The sequence below is a fragment of the Triplophysa rosa genome, linkage group LG23 (genome assembly GCF_024868665.1).
Source record: "Triplophysa rosa linkage group LG23, Trosa_1v2, whole genome shotgun sequence".
Lineage (NCBI taxonomy): Eukaryota > Metazoa > Chordata > Actinopteri > Cypriniformes > Nemacheilidae > Triplophysa > Triplophysa rosa.
In genome coordinates, this window is record NC_079912.1 from 77,135 (window position 1) to 97,134 (window position 20,000).

The 20,000-nt window shown below is 43.9% G+C and overlaps 3 protein-coding genes across 5 annotated transcripts in view; 1 reads left to right on the forward strand and 2 right to left on the reverse strand.

Moving 5' to 3' along the window:
• Window positions 1–6,308, reverse strand: part of ppp4r1 (protein phosphatase 4, regulatory subunit 1) — a 28,577-nt gene extending 22,269 nt beyond the window's left edge. Inside the window, exons 1-11 of one of the 3 annotated variants that reach the window (XM_057322454.1) lie at window positions 6,155–6,308; window positions 5,987–6,028; window positions 4,755–4,819; window positions 4,524–4,630; window positions 4,305–4,447; window positions 4,082–4,228; window positions 3,877–3,984; window positions 2,897–2,962; window positions 2,580–2,738; window positions 2,318–2,433; window positions 1,778–2,241 (exon numbers count right to left, since the gene is read on the reverse strand). In XM_057322454.1, coding sequence (XP_057178437.1) covers window positions 1,778–2,241; window positions 2,318–2,433; window positions 2,580–2,738; window positions 2,897–2,962; window positions 3,877–3,984; window positions 4,082–4,228; window positions 4,305–4,447; window positions 4,524–4,630; window positions 4,755–4,813 — 1,369 coding nt within the window. In that variant the 5' untranslated portion in view covers window positions 4,814–4,819; window positions 5,987–6,028; window positions 6,155–6,308. Of the gene's footprint in view, window positions 1–1,777; window positions 2,242–2,317; window positions 2,434–2,579; window positions 2,739–2,896; window positions 2,963–3,876; window positions 3,985–4,081; window positions 4,229–4,304; window positions 4,448–4,523; window positions 4,631–4,754; window positions 4,882–5,986; window positions 6,029–6,154 lie in introns of all 3 variants that reach the window. The other 2 variants (XM_057322453.1, XM_057322452.1) reach the window with 2 other exon arrangements.
• Window positions 6,309–7,085: 777 nt separating this feature from the next.
• Window positions 7,086–11,071, forward strand: vapa (VAMP (vesicle-associated membrane protein)-associated protein A). The gene is made up of 6 exons (XM_057323074.1): window positions 7,086–7,427; window positions 8,784–8,936; window positions 9,012–9,115; window positions 9,519–9,599; window positions 9,676–9,855; window positions 10,140–11,071. The coding sequence occupies exons 1-6, from the start codon at window positions 7,370–7,372 to the stop codon at window positions 10,299–10,301; spliced, it is 738 nt and encodes a 245-aa protein (XP_057179057.1). The 5' UTR covers window positions 7,086–7,369; the 3' UTR covers window positions 10,302–11,071.
• LOC130547271 (protein APCDD1-like) overlaps window positions 10,699–20,000 on the reverse strand; it is a 10,215-nt gene continuing 913 nt past the window's right edge. The window contains exons 3-5 of the mRNA XM_057323072.1: window positions 19,001–19,523; window positions 12,803–13,124; window positions 10,699–12,041 (exon numbers count right to left, since the gene is read on the reverse strand). Of these exons, the coding sequence (XP_057179055.1) occupies window positions 11,608–12,041; window positions 12,803–13,124; window positions 19,001–19,523 (1,279 nt within the window). The 3' untranslated portion in view covers window positions 10,699–11,607. The remainder of the gene's footprint in view (window positions 12,042–12,802; window positions 13,125–19,000; window positions 19,524–20,000) is intronic.

Sequence of the window (20,000 nt, forward strand, 5' to 3'; positions counted from 1 at the left end):
CTATTGTTTGAAATTATTATTTCCATTTTTATTCATGTTTCTTATTTATATATTTGTATTATATTGCATTTTGAATTTAATATGGCAATGGAATGTACTAAATGGGTTTAGTTTTCACAGATATTAATGTATGCTATTTCAGCAATAAAAACTAATTGTTCTAAAAAGGAAACAAATGAGTTGTTTTACTCATTTTAAGAGACCCGTCTTATTTTCTCTTGTATATTTAGTATTGCTTTTTAATAAAGAAAAAGTACTTATTATCCGAATACCCGATTAATCGATGGAAAATCAGTAGAATACTCGATTAGTAAAAGAATCGATAGCTGCAGCCCTACACCACACTATACTATACCACACAACACCACACACACACAACACAACACTATACAGCACGACAACACCACACCACTATACAGCACACCACAACACCACACCACACAACACAACACACCACTATACAGCACGACACAACACCACACAACACAACACCACCACACTTTACAGCACAGCACAACACAACACAACACACCACTATACAGCACAACACCACACACACACACACACACACACACACACACCACAACACACTACTATACAGCACGACAACACCACACAACACACCACCACACCACACAACTATACAGCACAACACCACACCACACCACACCACACCACACAACACACCACTATACAGCACAACACCACACTATACCGCACAACACAACACCACTATACAGCACAACACCACACCACACAACACACAACACCACTATACAGCACAAAACCACACCACACCACACTATACAGCACAACACCACACAACACACCACCACACCACTATACAGCACAACACCACACCACTATACAGCACAACACCACACCACACTATACAGCACAACACCACACCACACTATACAGCACAACACCACACCACACCACACCACACTATACTATACCGCACAACACCACACACACACACACAACACAACACTATACAGCACGACAACACCACACCACTATACAGCACGACAACACCACACCACTATACAGCTCACCACAACACCACACCACACAACACAACACACCACTATACAGCACAACACCACACACAACACACCACCACAGGACACAACACAACACACCACTATACAGCACAACACCACACTATACCGCACAACACCACACACACACACACAACACCACAACACACCACTATACAGCACGACACACCACCACACCACACAACTATACAGCACAACACCACACGACACACCACACCACTATACAGCACAACACCACACTATACCGCACAACACCACTATACAGCACAATACCACACTATACCGCACAACACCACACAACACAACACCACTATACAGCACAACACCACACTATACCGCACAACACCACACAACACAACACCACTATACAGCACAACACCACACCACACAACACATCACTCAACACCACTATACAGCACAACACCACACCACACCATACCACACAACACCACATACACAACACACCACTATACAGCACAACACCACACCACACTATACCGCACAACACCACATACACAACACACCACTATACAGCACGACAACACCACACCACTATACAGCACGACACCACACAACACAACACTAAACAACAGCACCAGAGGATACAGCAGACATCTATTTTTAGCTTTTAAATGGAAATCTAAATTTTTCTTTTGTTTTTATATTGTGATGACCACAGGAAGTCACTGTAGTGCAGAGTGAATGTGTCAGACCTTTTACATCAGGATCATCGATGTGCGGCTCCAGGTTCTCGATGAGTTCCTCCAGATGTTTTCTGTCCAGAGCGGGAGCAGTCGACGCTGGGATGTCCTCCTCCAGCAGATTCAGGTCCAGCTCTGGGATGGGCGTCCTCCAGTAATGGAAGGAGTTAAAGAGCTCGTGATCTGGGATGTCCAGTGACGCGGCGCAGCAGATGTTCTCGTTAGAGCTCTTCTCCTGGAGGTTGTGTCCGGGTGATGTCAATGGATTCTCGGTCTCTCCAGGAAGGCACTCAGACTCATCATCAGCTGACAGAACCTCAGCTGTCTGCTCACCTCCACCCTCCTCCCCTACATCATCATCATCATCATCACGGCTCTGCTCCTCACAGCCTGAGGCATTGTGGGAAACACAGTTCTGCTGCGGTGAGACAGAGGGCGTCTCTGCTGAGCTGCCGCACGCACCGTCTGTGTTTGTGCTGCACGAGAAATAAACGAGTCGTCAGCGAGACGTCCGTCACTCATGAAAGCATCTCGTCTGTCAGTGTGTCTCACCCGTGTGTCCAGTCGCTCTCACCGCTGGAGTCTCTGAAGTACTGACCCGCGTTACTGCACGCTCTAGCGAACGTGGAGATGAACTGACCTAAAGACTGAAACGCCGCCTGACGCACCTGATGACACAACACACGCGTGTTACACACGACACTGAGTGTGTGTGTGTGTGTGTGTGTGTGTGTGTGTGTGTGTGTGTGTGTGTGTGTGTGTGTGTGTGTGTGTGTGTGTGTGTGTGTGTGTGTGTGTGTGCTACGTGACAGACCCAGCGGGACGGGTCGCTGATCAGACTGATGAAGAGAGAAGAGAGCTTCGACCTCCGCACTTCTGGAGACGTGGCCGACGAGACGCTCATGAAACACTCGGCACAGGCCTTCCTCACGCCCCACACGTTATCAGAGCACAGCTGGAAAAACCTTGGCAACTGAGAGAGAGAGACTAAAGTATTATTAACTAGGCATGTGGTTGTGTGTTGTACAGAAATAAAAACACAGATGTGCTGTTCTTCTGAACACAAACTGATGTTTCTCATGTAAGATCTGCTGTCTGTGTGTTTTGTTCTGTGAATGTAAACGGACACACCAGCAGCTCTTCTGTAGCTTCTCCTCCAACAACACTGCACATATCACCAAAGTTTGCTGCACAAACCTGTCAATCACACAAACATCAGCCAATGAGAAGACACTCTTCCGTCGGACTCTCATCACCAGCCAATCACATCAGGGCTCGACATTAAAGGCCATTGCACATCGAGTCTGAAATTTGCGCGTGTTAAAAATGAATACGACCTCAAGTTGTGTCAATCACATTTACACACTGCCTCCGACATTTTCGTCCGCCATAAAAAAATTCGGACCGGGTTCGATTTTCTGCATTTTTCTCATCCGTATCAAGCATTTTGAGAGGTGTTTTGACAATTCAGAGACACCGTACAAGCGAGCGCCAAAATCCAGGATGGCTCGCAGCACAAAGTAGACTACTGTATGAGAAACAAAGTGCAGATTACAAAGACATAGAATATAAAGACAGCGTGGCAGATGATGCGGAACAGCTTGATAAGTGTACTGATTTTCTAGCCACGGTGCCAAACGCAAGAAGACCATACCTCAACATTTTTATAACGGTAAAAAAAAGAAATACACAGAACTTATAAATACTAACTAAAAATGATATGCCCTCGGTCTGTAACATTATTGTCATTTGTCAATTGTGCCTTTTCATGTGATGAACTGCACTTGCATTGTTTTTTTAATCATGAACTGTTTGGCCTGTGCTATCAAACTTTAAACCTCTGTAGCATCAGTGCTATGAGCAAAAGAACGTTAACATCCAGCCCTGACACTAATAATAATTACTGCTTGCCTTTGTTCTGTAGCAATCACGCAGAGTGTGAACACATTTAGGTGGCCGCAGCGGACACCAGGTGAAACACTTCAGGATCCGAAACAATTATATTGACACTTTAATATCATTTTTTCATCTTCGGACAAGAATTTGGTACTCGGACAAGGACAACCAACCACATGATGATGGTTAATGTCAAGCCCTGCACATTCACCCACCTTGCGTACGTGGAACATGCGGCAATCGCAGCACATCTCACAGAAGCGTGGCAGAAAGAGTCGCTCCGTGATGTCCTTCCCCACCATCGGTGCCATTTTACAAATGATCTGAAATCAGAACCAATAACATCTCTCAAACCCTCAGGCGTCGCTCAGCTCTGATTGGTCGACAGGAATGGTTTATAGAGCATGTGAAGATCCTCACAGCCATGGCTTCAGTTTTCACATCATCATTACTGTCAGGAGCGGTGAGGTCCACCAGCACAGGACACACCAGACTCTCCACATCACCTCGATCCATCAACTCCTGCTCCAGAAGAACCAGAAGAGCCGCCTGACTGGTCTTACGAACCTGCGGCAGAAAAACTCAAATCACACACCATCACAATCATCTACTGATGACACGGCGACGTTCCGCACACACTCACCACATTATTCTGGTCTGCCAGGTATCTCACCACGATGGGTAAGAGATACTTGGAGAAGGCAAACGGAATGGACGGTCGGTTCTCCTGACAGAATATCGCAATGTGCGGGATTTGTTCCATGAGCTCTGCTCGAACCGTCGGCTCTGAGAAACACACATCATTACAAAAACCACAACGCACCTCCTGCACAGACTCACAACAGAGTTCTGAGAGACGCACCCGAGTCATCGGCGAGCCTTTCGATCCTCTCCAGCACACACACACACTCTCTGTCATCATCACTGATCACTCGCAGCGTGTCCAAAATACTGCGGGCCACCATCTGTCTGAAAGCACACAACACACACAGTCAACATCACAACAGAGCAAACCCATTCAATGACTCCAAACGTGTGTGTGTGTGTGTGTGTGTGTGTGTGTGTGTGTGTGTGTGTGTGTGTGTGTGTCCACCTGTTAAAGACGTTCTCACTGTTGATGTATTTATCAAGTCGTCCCAGAGGAGTCAACATCTCATCCTGAGACACAAAATCCAGAGCTGAGGGGATTATAATGGCGTCAGACTCTGAGCTGTAGCCATCTACACACACACACACACAGTGAGCAAAACACAACACAATACAATACATCATATCACAACACATCACAACACTCATTCAACATCAGCTTTTGAGATGTACTTGGTTGTGTGTGTGACACCATCATCTCCTGTGACACTGAGTGTGTGTCACGACCGATGTGGGATTGTATTTCATATAGAAATGAGAAGCAGTACACACATACACACACGCACATATACACACACGCACACACACACACACACACACACACACACACACACACACACACACACACACACACACACACACACACACACACACACAGTCTGGTTTATTATCCGTGGGGACAGTCCATAGGCGTAATGTTTTTATACTGTACAAACTGTATATTCTATCCCCTATCCCTAACCCTATCCCTAAACCTAAAGATCATAGAACACTTTTTGCATTTTTAGATTTGTAAAAAATATTGTTCTGTACAATTTATTATCTTTTTTGCCCCTGGGGACCTCAATTTTGGTCCCCACGGTGACACGAGTCCCCATGAGTTGGTGTGTATTCAGGTTTAGGTCCCCACCGGGATATACAAACATGAACACACACAAACGCACGCACACACGCACACACATGTATGTTTTATTATCTCCGTGGGGACAGTCCATCGGTGTAATGTTTTTTATACTGTATATTCTATCCCTAACCCAACCCCTAAACCTAAAGATCATAGAACACTTTTTGCATTTTTAGATTTAAAAAAATATCTTTCTGTACAATTTTGGTCCCCACAGTGACACGAGTCCCCATGTGTTGGTGTGCATTCAGGTTTAGGTCCCCACCGGGATATACAAACATGAACACACACACACACACACATAATAACATGTGTATCTGATCTGAGATCAGAGTGACACACTTCACTGAACCACTCAATGGTGTTTGTCCCACTGCACGTGAATCACAAAATCACTTTTACCATTTCATACCATAGTACAGCACAGGGATTCCTGTACGGATCACGTGATCTGATGTAAGATAGTGTGAAACACATCAACACACACATACGCGCGCGCGCTCGCGCTAGAGAGAGAGAGAGAGAGAGAGAGAGAGAGAGAGAGAGAAACTCACATCCGTCCGTGTCCTCTTGTGAGTCCTGCAGCAGAGAGAGATCTACGAGAAAACACACACACAAATATACACACAACACAATCAGAGTGTGTGTTAACGTCTGTGTGTGCTTAGTCTGAACTGTGTGTGTGTGAAAGAGAGAATATGTGTGCGTTTATCTGTACACACCGGCCATCTCGCGCTGCTCCTACATTTAACCCACACCAGCAACCGCCACGACACAAAACTACACAAAAACACACTCAAACACGCGCCGCGGAACACAAATCGACCACTGCAGCCGGGCCCGCGCACGCATCCTTTATCACGCGCACGTCTCTGAAGCGTGCGCGCACTTTACGTACGAGCGCATGCGCCATGACGAACACAACACTAGCGCTCGGATGCGTACTGAAACTAAACCGTTCCTCAGTCTAGAGAATTAATGGTTTAATTATAGAATTTTAAACATTAAAGAACGAATATAAGATTATTTTACCTGCCATAACAAAAACGGCGGTGATGATGGCAAATATGACAATATATAATTTAGTTTTTATGTTAACAAGAAACATTACCATCGTAACTGTCAGTACAATAAAAAATACAAGTATAGTTTGGACATTAAATGTTTTTAATGTCTATTGTTGAACCTTACTGTAAGCACCTGGACATTACTATTTCTTTTGCACTGTTTCTCTCATTTCTGTATGGTGTGTCTTTATTTGTGTGAATGTTTATTAAACCCAGACTGTATTTGAAGTAGGAGTTGTGTTTTTCCTTTATTGAAATCTTTGATACTTAGGAATAGGCAACCTCCGACCAATATATAGTTTATTTAGAAAGTTTGTGAATGCTTTTTTATTTTTAAAATATTTTTTATCTTTAGCGGTTGTTGGGCTTTTAGCTTTATCATCTGGGTTTTAATTCTGTGCTTCAGTGGGTGTGTTAAAAATGTTCGCCATTAATGTAACACGCGTGGCAGCTCGCGCACGACACCTCCACAACAACTTAGATTAAACAGACAGTGATTGTGCGCGCGCACATTTCCAGTTGAACCACTTTCTGCTTTGAGTCGTTTGTTGTGTAGAATGACGTGTTACCTGAGTGCGCGCATGCGCACAACATTCAGAACGCGACTCCGTTTACACACAGCCGCAGAAGAAGAGATTCGGTTTATTCTCGTTTCTGTGTTTTACTGACACGCAAAAATACAATTAAATATTAGCAGTATTAGCAGCCGTTGTTCCCCGCTCATCTCAGTGACGTGTAGCGCCGTGCTCGCTACCGCGTCTGCCTGCTGCAAGTGAGCGCGTTGCGCGGGTGTGTGAGTGCAGTGAGTGCGCGCGCGTCGTGGCCGGGGCTCTTGAGCAGCACGCGACCGTGTCCCGTTGAACGGCTGTCATGTCCAAACTGGAGCAGATTCTGATCCTCGACCCACCGAGCGACCTCCGCTTCAGAGGTAAACGCGTCCGACTGCCGCGCGTCATCCAGCCGCCGGTGTGCGGAGGCCGCGTCTGCCCGCATGCCTGCGTCTCTTCTCCCGATGCGCTTTAACGCGAGCCTCGGAGATGCGCAGGCCTCTGTGGGAAACGCGAAGAAGTTTGTTTATTGTCGCTTTAATATCATCGTAATCTTGTGCTGATCTCTAAACGGCAGTTAATGTGATTGATGAGTGTGTTGTGTGTGTAACGTTAGGTTTAGCATTAGTACTGATGTCATGAAATGTTAAGTGGTGAATGATTGTAATGAGTTATTAATACCGCTGAATGATCGATACTGACAGAGAAAGAGACTTATCATGTGTTCTTTCAATCTGATGTGTATTCAGAAAGTCAAGGTTTGAACACACCCTTTACTCGAGCCTAATAATAATAAGAAGAAGAACACATGTCATCATCAGCTGTGTGTTTCAGGACTTTCGTGCTTTAGCATATGAAGGTGAAATCAAAAGTGGGTGTTCTTATGACTAAATAAGCATTGAAGATGATATCATGTCATTCGCACTGGATGTGACTTTAGTGTCAGGGTGTGAACAGAACACACAGGGCTGATATTGATCTTAGTTTAATGAACTACACGAATCACTCACTCATATCTACTGATAGAAACACATGTATGGCTGTTTGTGTGTGTGTGCTGTAAGGATAGGAAAGAGGCTCAGATGTTTTACATTATTTATGTATGACATGTCTGCTTTTACACTAGTAATGAAGTAACCTGTCTGACGGCATCTACATGTCAGCTGTTCACTAGACCTCACTTATGATGGATTATTCAGAAAAACAACAGCACTCAAACAGAAAAATCATCAATCAACATTTCAGTCAGTCTCCATCAGTGTTGCGTAACTAGTTACTGTAATTTATTTACGTTTCCCTTGAAAAAGTCAAGTAAGGGATTACTCTTATTTTTTGCTGATGTAATTGAACTAAATACCGTGTAAATATATTCACTAGTGGAAATGACATCAGAATTATACGTCTTAACTTTAAAATGTATGCTTTAACTCATGTTTGTAGACTTTGGTCAGTTAATAAGAATACTTTATGTAGTTATTTATTTGAGTGAAATTAAACGAGCCGTTTCATGTCTATCCTTGAATCAATTCTAATCAAAGTTGATGTAGGATGTAGAAAGTAGGAGTCATTTGTACAGTAATCGAATTACTCTATAGAATATGTCATTAGTAACTAGTATTGAATTACTTTTTCAAAGTAACTTACTCAACACTGGTCTCCATTCGGAGGTGATCCCACTTCCCACAGTGTTTTCTGACCTTGGGTTCCTTGTCGTTTTGTTTGGTGTCCGTGCGCAGGACCTTTCACAGATGTGATAACCACCAACCTGAAGCTGAAGAACCCGTCTGACAGAAGAGTATGTTTCAAAGTGAAGACCACAGCTCCTCGCCGCTACTGCGTGCGGCCCAACAGCGGCATCATCGACCCGGGCGCTACGGTCACTATCTCAGGTAAGAGGTCGCCTGACTCGTGCACGCTCCGTCTGATGTCATTCATTCATGAGTCAATGATGTGTGTTTCTGCAGTGATGCTCCAGCCGTTTGATTATGACCCGAATGAGAAGAGCAAACACAAGTTTATGGTGCAGACCATCTTTGCGCCGTCCGGCGTATCGGACCTGGAGGTGATGGTAAGCGCTAGATCTTTCTGCTCAAATTGAGGTTGCTGCTTTCATAATAGCGTTAGTGTGAAACCCCCACGTGACGTCATCCAGCAGGGGGCAGCAGAGGTGCACAAACACGCAGTACACAAACACTGTTTATTCACATCTGCAGCTGATCATCGGCTCACTGTTAATACTAAAGTTACTGTCATCAATGTTCTTAGAAACAGTTACTCAGTCCTGAAATCAAAACATTGAACATTCATGATAGATTCACAATTTCACAGAAACATGTGATGCACTTTTTGTTCCGTTACCCAAAGAGGGTCAAAAATCGCAGAGATTTGGGTAGCGTCTGTAATTTACAGTAAACAAAGAAATCCACTGTAGATATTGTTTAAGCACTGTGTGTCATGTTTCTCATATCCAGTGGAAAGATGCCAAACCTGATGACCTGATGGACTCTAAGCTGCGCTGTGTGTTTGACATGCCTTCAGAGAATGACAGAATGGTAAGAGTTCTTTCTGAAACACTCGTCCTGCTGTAGTGAAGCTGATGTTCTCAGTTACGCGTGTGTGTGTGATCAGAACGAACAGGAATCCAGCAAAAGCACTGCTGTTCTCAACGCGTCTAAAGCGGACGGCACGTCAGGAGCCAAACCCAGCTGCTTGTCTATGGACGACACTGAGATGAGGAAACTGGTGGATGAGTGCAAGAGACTGCAGACAGAAGTGGGAAAACTGTTCGAAGAAAACCGCCAGCTTAAGGTATATTCACGCTTTTATTTCAGAAACGCAGAATTATCAAACAGATAATGAATCTTGATTTCAATTCATGAATATGGCTCTGACCCGCACCGGCTGAAGATCAAATGAAAGCATTACCATGAACGACAGCAGAGGATTGATTGAGCCGCATGAAACAAACACTGTCCTGAAGTCGCTTGTGATTGGCGAATCAGCTGTTTCAGATGAATACCAGATTCACTGTAGTGAGCGTGTACTATTGCATCGTCTGTATATTTACCTGTGTGTTACATCATCGTCATCAGGATGAAGGACTGAGGATGAGGAGGGCCAATCAGTTCGACACCTCCGCTTCGAAGCCTTCAGCGATGCTGAGCAAAGACCCCGCCTCCAAATCCCTGCCGTCACTGCTGGTCGTCATCGCCGCCATATTCATCGGCTTCTTCCTGGGAAAGTTTGTGTTGTAGGGCATCGGCGTCCTCGTTTCCCGGGCTTGGCGAGCATCGCGTGCGTTCCTGTCGATAACCGTCGCGTCAGTGCCGACGTGCCCCAAAGCGACGGCAATACATGTGTCTGTGTACAAGATCATTCAAACGGGCCTTGCCTTTCTCACACGGTTAGTACACACACAAACAAACAAACAAACAAACAGACACACACACACACACAAACACGAGAGGATGGTCGGGTTCTCCTGTTATTCTGCTTTCTGTGGTTCCGGGTGGGTTTTTCTGGGGTCGGGGAAGAAGAAGAAACTGTCCATTTGTCAAAACCTCATTAGCAGCCCTGTACAGGGCACCGTGTGTAGAGACCTTCATGGAAATCTATGAATAAATAAAAGGATGTGTTTTCTTCCTCTCTGTGGTTTTATTAAGAGTTTAATGGAATGTTTTAAGTGTCATGTACATGTTCATTGTGATTTTGATTCTTTTGACAAAAAAATGGGAAATGCAGATTCGTAATAAACAAAAAACAAACCAGTCGTCTTTGCTACTTGTTGCTGGATGAAACACTGAATTTCACATTGATTTACTGAATGTGATGAGGTCGGATGGAAAAATGTGTCTCCTGTGTTTATGTTTTTCCTCACAATCTCCACTGACACCAACATTGATTTCAATCATTTCATTGAGTTTTTCTTTATGCAAATTATATGTATCTAATTGTGAGGCAACTTGACTGAATACAGATCAGCTTTTACAGTCCTGTGGTATTTAACATTGCTTCAATAAAATGTCTTTAACACTCATGAATCACATATTTGTCTCTGTGTGAAGCAGACTAATTATTTTAAAAATACACGCTATTAACAGTCTGTAAATGCACCTTTTCTGGTTAAATATGCCACTTCATACACACGTGTTACACAACATGTTGTACAAAAAAACTCAAGCTAATGCAGAGCTGCTACTGATACAATAAATGTGACCGTTACCACCCGTAAATAACACGGACCGTGAGTAGGGCAAGTCGAGTTAAAAGCAGATTCTGTTGTCTGGTTTAAATCGATTGATTAATTGAACTCTTCAAAACAAACATTATACAATACGTGTGAATAAAGAGAATATTATCACCATCATCACTGCACCGCATGCATGCATCACGGCCTCTGCGACCTCCCTCATCTGACAATTACAAATACACACAACTGTGTAGAACCTGTTGTAAGGACACATCATGCGTCGCACACAGATTATTCAGTTCACATAATGAGTCTTTAAATGTTTCAAATAGTGCAAACCCAAGGAGCGACACGGTCTCGGATCATCCCGGCTACATGAACGTGATTAATACGATCAATACGGTGAGATTAAATAAAGCCGTGATGATGTCACATCCATTGCTGAGTCTGAAATGTTGGTCTCCCTCTTTACTCACGTGCGGCTCTCTCTTCTGGCCGGCGGTGCAGCGGGTAAGAGGGGGCTGGTAGGACGTGGCCCGTGTGTGGGGTTGATCAGGGCTGGAGCCGTTGGTGGGTCTCTGGCCGTTATACAGGAGAGTGTTTCCGTCGGAGTCTTGACCCATGCTGAAGAGCTCGTACTCCGTGTGTGGCAGCCGGATGCCCAGTGCGGCACAACCAGCCGTTGATGTCACGTCCTGTTGAACAGCCAGCTTCCACGAGCCCCCCGCTCCACATTCATGACCACTGAAGACGTTCAGCAGAGACGTGGTGGCCACATCCATCGGCGTCACCTTCATGTGTGTCACTGGAAATGAATGAGACAACAGAGAATCTAGAGTACACGCCACTGTTTATACTGCTGTGAGTGAAGACACATCATCAGTCATACAATCTGTATTAATACAACAGCGAATACCTAAAAGAACAATCGCAGATGATCTATCTATTTATTTAATATTTCAATTATATCAATGAGATGCAAATGGACTCAAAAAGTCTCATGTGTGTCTCAGATGTTTCTCCTGAGAAAAAGAAATCACCCAAACGTGTGTGTCATGAGTTTGAGAAGAGACGTCAACAATGTGTTAAACTGAGCTCAGATTTGTCTCGTCTGCAATCAAAAGATCTCACTATGATTGAAGACATTCAGCAACATTTCTCATCACATGTAAACCTTTGTCTCTCTTGACGATGTTAACCCTGAGTTGGCTTGTGTAACGTGTCGAGTAACGTGTCGAGTTCTTCAGGTCCGTTTGTACATTTGTAAACTCTGGGTTAACACTCTTTTTTAACTTCTATCATCTGGAGAAATGCAGCTTGCTCTGACCACGCGATCTGTTTTAATAACACTTCCAGTTTACCTCCTGAACCTTCACAAGTAGAATCTCTTTCCAACAGGGGGCACTCGTGAGCACCTTCTGTGAACTATACGGTGACAAACGGGACACTCCACAGTCTCATGGACAAACGAAGATCGCAAGACTGCAGGTCCACATCATAGAGACTGTACACGGCTCATCATAAAATCAAACTAATGAAATTGTGTTCCGAGAGTCGCGTGTGTACCTGTGAAGGTGAACTGGACAGCACCCATGACGGTGGATGAAGGAGCTCCTCTGATGTAATGTCCACTGGCTGTGATGCTGAAGGTCGGGTGTCTGCAGACGGGGTCAGAGAAATGCTCATACTGTCCTTTCCATGTGCCGCTCTCCTCGTGGAACGTCAGATATCGGGTGAGGAAGAGGACGCCCGGGCGAACTTCACATTGTGTGCTCACCCAGTTTCCATGGAGACGTACCGGTCGGCTCCTCTGGGCTGGCAGGACGGGAGGATGATGAAGATCGGCCGAAGCAATAATTTGACAAACTCTGCAGTGACGGCCATCGGTCTGAAAGCAAGAGAGCAACAGAAACTGTGATTATTTTGATCTTCTGATGTTGCTGAACGACACTGCATATCAATAGCAAATGAAAGGCCACAAACACGAGTTCAGTTTACTGCTCTATTCAGAGGAAACAGTGACGACATCTCTTTAATATCTCCATCATTTCTTGTTGACATCACTGGAATTCAATGAAGACCAAATGGAAACTTCTTAAACTCATTAGAGTTTGAGTCTGCAATCAAAAATTTTCAATATGATTGAAGATCTCAATATCAACTCAAACATTTCTCAGTGAGATCCAGATGATTTGACCTCTGCAATCTACATTCATTTACACCTCTGGACTCTTCATGTTCACGCAATCACACTCTTATCAATTTTAGGAGAAACATCCGAGACTAAATTGAAACTTAAAACGATGCACAACTGAGAACTATAAAAAAAAGAAAGAAAAGGAGCGATAAGATTTTGTTGAATATCAATGAGCAGAAGCACAAAGCCTGAACACATCACATGAATGCAGAATAATGACAGCAGCACATTTTCAAGTTCTGACCTCATTTGAAAGTCATTTGGCATGCGGCACCTTCAGCACAGACAGAACAGAAGCTAAACCCCTGTAAGACCAGCGAGTACTAAAACCAGCACAGCACGCCGTGAACCAGTGAAGAGACTCAGCGATTAAAAGTTTAGACTTCAAAGTTTTCAGTGGTGAGGTTTATTCTGTGAGTGACTTACAGCACGTCTCACCTCCGCTTACAGCTGCAGTGACATCATCTCCAACACGTGACCCGTCATTTAACACAACCAAACTAAACAACTGAATGAAGGCAGACATCACAGAAATCAAGAACACAAGTGCTGCCACTGGAAAATGTTCACGCTCACGGGTTTCTTGATGGACTTCTCAGTTGGGTTTCATTTAAGTATCAACTTAGGTCGGAGCCTGTGGCCGTTTGGACAGTGCTCCAGACCTCGGGTGACCCGAGTTCCAGTCCCGGCTCGAGGTCCTTTCCTGGACCCCACCGCCTTCTATCTCCCACTTCGCTTCCTGTCCTCTCTACCACTGCACTGTAGAAAATAATGGCAACAAAAAAAAACGCCACCAGTTATTCAGACACTACAGGTGCTGGTCATATAATTAGAATATCATCAAAAAGTTGATTTATTTCATTAATTCCATTCAAAAAGTGAAACTTGTATATTATATTCATTCATTACACACAGACTGATATATTTCAAATGTTTATTTCTTTTAATTTGATGATTATTACTGACAACTAATGAAAATCTCAAATTCAGTATCTCAGAAAATTAGAATATTACTTAAGACCAATACAAAGAAAGGATTTTTAGAAATCTTGGCCAACTGAAAAGTATGAAGATGAAAAGTATGAGCATGTACAGCACTCAATACTTAGTTGGGGCTCCTTTTGCCTGAATTACTGCAGCAATGCGGCGTGGCATGGAGTCGATCAGTCTGTGGCACTGCTCAGGTGTTATGAGAGGCCAGGTTGCTCTGATAGTGGCCTTCAGCTCTTCTGCATTGTTGGGTCTGGCATATCGCATCTTCCTCTTCACAATACCCCATAGATTTTCTATGGGGTTAAGGTCAGGCGAGTTTGCTGGCCAATTAAGAACAGGGATACCATGGTCCTTAAACCAGGTACTGGTAGCTTTGGCACTGTGTGCAGGTGCCAAGTCCTGTTGGAAAATGAAATCTGCATCTCATAAAGTTGGTCAGCAGCAGGAAGCATGAAGTGCTCTAAAACTTCCTGGTATACGGCTGCGTTGACCTTGGACCTCAGAAAACACAGTGGACCAACACCAGCAGATGACATGGCACCCCAAACCATCACTGACTGTGGACCTTTACACTGGACCTCAAGCAACGTGGATTCTGTGCCTCTCCTCTCTTCCTCCAGACTCTGGGACCCTGATTTCCAAAGGAAATGCAAATTTACTTTCATCAGAGAACATAACTTTGGACCACTCAGCAGCAGTCCAGTCCTTTTTGTCTTTAGCCCAGGCGAGACGCTTCTGATGCTTCCTGCTGCTGACCAACTTTATGGAGATGCAGATTTCATTTTCCACAGGACTTGGCACCTGCACACAGTGCCAAAGCTACCAGTACCTGGTTTAAGGACCATGGTATCCCTGTTCTTAATTGGCCAGCAAACTCGCCTGACCTTAACCCCATAGAAAATCTATGGGGTATTGTGAAGAGGAAGATGCGATATGCCAGACCCAACAATGCAGAAGAGCTGAAGGCCACTATCAGAGCAACCTGGCCTCTCATAACACCTGAGCAGTGCCACAGACTGATCGACTCCATGCCACGCCGCATTGCTGCAGTAATTCAGGCAAAAGGAGCCCCAACTAAGTATTGAGTGCTGTACATGCTCATACTTTTCATGTTCATACTTTTCAGTTGGCCAAGATTTCTAAAAATCCTTCTTTGTATTGGTCTTAAGTAATATTCTAATTTTCTGAGATACTGAATTTGGGATTTTCATTAGTGTCAGTTATAATCATCAAATTAAAAGAAATAAACATTTGAAATATATCAGTCTGTGTGTAATGAATGAATATAATATACAAGTTTCACTTTTTGAATGGAATTAGTGAAATAAATCAACTTTTTGATGATATTCTAATTAACTACAGTGAGGAAATAAGTATTTGATCCCCTGCTGATTTTGTAAGTTTGCCTACTTACAAACAAATGAAGGGTCTATAATTTTTATGGTGGGTTTATTTTAACTGATAGACACAGAATATTAAAAAAAATCAGGGGAAAAAAATGTTATATAAAGGTTATAAATTGATTTGCATTTCAGTCAGTGAAATAAGTATTTGATCCCCTACCAACTAGCAAGAATTCTGGCTCCACAGATTGGTTATGTGCCTATATGGACCACAGATTAGTCCTGTCACTTTAAGAAAGTACTCCTAAATCAGCTTGTTATGTATATAAAAGATGCCTGCCAACAGAATCTGTATCTTCCAGTTCAACCTCTCCAACACCATGGTCCAGACCAAATAGGTTTTAAAGGATGTCAGCGACAAGATTGGAGACCTGCACAAACCTTGAATAGGCTACAGACAGAAGCTTGGTGAGAAGGAGACAACTGTTGGTGTGATTATTTGGAAATAGAAGATATACAAAATAACTATCAAATGCCCTTGTTCTGGAGCTCCCTGCAATATTTCCCCAATGGGGTAAAGATGATCATGAGAAATGTTAAAGATCAGCCCAGAACTACACGGAAGAAGCCTGTTAATGATTTCAAGACAGTTGGGAACACAGTTAGCAAGCAAAACATTGGTAACACATTGGTAACACGCTATGCCACAGTAGACTGAAATCCTGAAGCACCCGCAAGGTCCTCCTGCCCAAGAAGGCCCGCCTGGCTCGTCTTAAGTTTGACAATGAACATAAAAATGATTCAGAAAAGGCTTTGGCGAAAGTGCTGGCACTGCTGTGAGACCAAAATGGACTCCTGTGTTTGGAGGGAGAGAAATGCTGACTATGAGCCCAAGAACATCATGTCTACAGAGAAGCACAGTGTTGGAAACATTCTGCTTTAGGGCTTTTTCTCTGCTACAGGTATACAGGATGACTTCACCGCATTGAGGGGCTGAGGGACGGGCCCATGTACCGTAAAATCTTGGACGAGAACCTCCTCCCCTTAACTAGGTCACTGAAGATGGGTCATGGATGAGCCTTTAACATGACAAAGACCCAAAACATATTGCCAAGACAACCAAAAGTGGCTTAAGGAGAAGCACATTAAATGTCCTAGCCAGTCTCTAGACCCTAGTCCTATAGAACCTCTGTGAAGGAGGCTAAAACTCCAATTTGCTGAGCGACAGCCAAGAAACCTTAAAGATTGACAGAGGAGTGGACTAAATGTATCCGGACACATGTGCAAACCTGGTGACCAACTATCAGAAATGTCTGACCTCTGTGCTTGCCAACAAGGGTTTCTCCACAAAGTACAAAGTTATGTTTTGCTTGGGGATCAAATACTTATTTCACTGACTGAAATGCAAATCAATTTATAACCTTTATATAACACATTTTTTCCCTTGATTTTTTTAATATTCTGTGTCTATCAGTTAAAATAAACCCACCATAAAAATTATAGACCCTTCATTTGTTTGTAAGTAGGCAAACTTACAAAATCAGCAGGGGATCAAATACTTATTTCCCTCACTGTATGACCAGCACCTGTATAACAAAAGACGAAAAAGTATACCACATTCAAAACAAATAAAAGTATCAACTTAAGACTCAAATCATCGGGATTTGAGTAAATTCGATGAGAAATGTTTGAGATCTTCAATAATATTGACGAATCTGAGCTCAGTTTGACACATGGTTGACGTCTCTTCTCAAACTCTCATGACAGACACATTTGTGAGATTTCTCAGGAGAAACATCTGAGACTTAAGCAAAACGTTTCCTTCGTTTAATCTCACGGAGAAATAATTGAGCTATTAAAGAGATGTCATGTGTGATTTGTGTTACGGGCAGACCGGAAGGCTGTAAATCTGTGTTTTGTCCTCAGGTGAAAGGACAGCGATGTGTTTGATAATAACTTTAGGTGGTCACGTGATCAGATTATGAAATGTGTGATTTAATCTCAATGAATCATGGGAAAAGTCCTTCACACGTGTACATACAGCAGACGAGAGAGAAACGCTGGAGTCAGTCGGCCCATCAATTATTCAGCATGGAAGTAGAATTCATTAACATTGCATTACATGTTTCACATCCACTTTTAGCTGCCGCTCGCGCTCGCGCTCACATGAACGAAATGATTCCATCAGAAAAGCTCATCTCAGGTCCCTGTCGGGCACGCGCCGCGCTGGATTCCACACCGCTGGCCTTTGCAAACACTATTTCCACATTCCCTTTGAAGCCACATGGCTGAAATCACCGGATTTAAACGACAGAAGAGGAGCAACGGGGAATGAGAGCACGTTTCGGTAATACCGAAGTGAAATTACAGTGAAGGCTGCTGGTGAATGTGAGATGCGCGAGGCGTCACATGAATTAATAACGGCCGATGTCACATCTCACATTCAGCACAATGTCATGTATTATACAAAGTTTCACTTCAGCAAACATGGCACTTTATGAATAAACCATTCCTCCGTCTGAAGCTTCGTCAGTTTTGTTTTCAGTTGGTCTGAATGAATCGAGTCCATGATCATATCATCATCGCTCGTGCTGTCTTCACGTCTACTCCACAACTTTCACACAGTCAGAGGAACATCTTACTAGTCTTAATAGTCTATACTGTCATCGTATAAAAGAACTCAAATGGAAGTAGGGGAATGATTTTCTCATCGTTTCTCACCAACAACTTGATCTCTATCACTATTCATTTATCTTAAACATCATTAACATTTTAGGCTTCTAAAGAAAGACCTTTGTATGTGGGCACTATAGGGCTGTCACAATAGGCAATAAGTGTTAACGTGATTATCGATATACTACATGAATATAACACAAATGATAATATTGTGAATATTTGGGCATCAGAATGGTTTCTGGTGGTTTTAAACCCATTGAATATGTCATATGAAGATGATGACTACACAGTGCGATTTAAGATTCTCATGATTCATTTCTTCATTTAATCCAAAGCAACCGATGGAAAGTGTTCAGCCTGATGAAATGGAGCCCATGACCTTCTATTCTATTCGGCCTTCTGCTCTCTTTTTCTTTTCTTTAATTCCAGGTGACAGTATACGACACCGTTGAACTCTCTGCTCTTAATATTAATGCTCTGCGCTCAGATAGATGAAGCGCATCAATATGGAGCAGCGGACGCGTCACGGCGCCATGCAGCGGCAGAGATTCTGACCTTGGCGCTCTGTAGGGGGGTCTGGTAGCCAGAGGGCCGGTGGAGTCTCCTCTGAGCGCGCTCAGTGTGAACATCTCCCAGGAACAGCTCCTCCGCCTCTCTGCCGGGGTCGCCATGGTGATAGCGCCTCTCCAGCCGCATGAGCTGCAGTTCCTGCATGCTGAAGTCTAAGCCAGGGGTGCAGTCACGACCCGGCGACGCCCACCGCTCGTCCCACAACTCATATGTCTCACCCGGCCGCAGAGCCCCCCGCAGGTCGCAGGCCGTCTCCAGGCGCCGCTGGACGTCCACTGCCAGGCCGTGACACAGCAGCAGAACTCGGCTCAGGCGGTATTCGGACTCTGTACCCCCGCGGACGACCCAGGAGGCTTGTAGCGGGCGGACGCTGCCCCGGATCAGGAGCGTGTAGCTGGGCTTAGTGCAGTGGTGGTCCTGGAAGTAGAACTGGAGCGCGTGGAAGGTGTGATTGGAGTAGAAACGGTAGGAGCGAGTCAGGAACTCTGGGCCGGGTCTCACCTCACAGCTGCAATGACAGTAATAAATCATTCCATTAGAAAAATACCACAGCAGTACCGTGGTACAGTGATGCTGTCAGACAGGAATACTGGAGCACTCAATGATGACTACATTCACGCTCCAAGTTTTTATCCTTTTCGATAGTGTTGCCAAATCAATATTACATTAAAGCGATAGTTCATCCTAAAAAGGGTGCATCTGCGCATCCGTGTCCATTGTACGACCAGAAACAAAACACAGAGACATTTCTCACGATATCTTCTTTTGCGTTTCACTGAAGAAAGACTCGCACACAGATTTACAACCACGTGAGAGACCGAATAAATGATGACAGACGTTTGACAGCCTGAACTGTGCCTTTAAATGATCAAAATATTACACATGTCAGAATACTGTGGTACATGGTCAAAAAAACATAGTATTAGCATGGTACAGTTGTTCAAATACACAAAGTATTAGTCCTGTTCTGTAGATACAGTGATGA

Excerpts from the sequence above, each read along its gene's own strand:
- vapa (XM_057323074.1), top strand. The coding sequence starts at position 7,370 with ATGTCCAAACTGGAGCAGATTCTGATCCTCGACCCACCGAGCGACCTC. Across the intron at positions 8,937-9,011 it reads CGCTACGGTCACTATCTCAG|TGATGCTCCAGCCGTTTGAT; the intron begins GTAAGAGGTCGC and ends GTGTTTCTGCAG. Across the intron at positions 9,116-9,518 it reads TATCGGACCTGGAGGTGATG|TGGAAAGATGCCAAACCTGA; the intron begins GTAAGCGCTAGA and ends TCTCATATCCAG.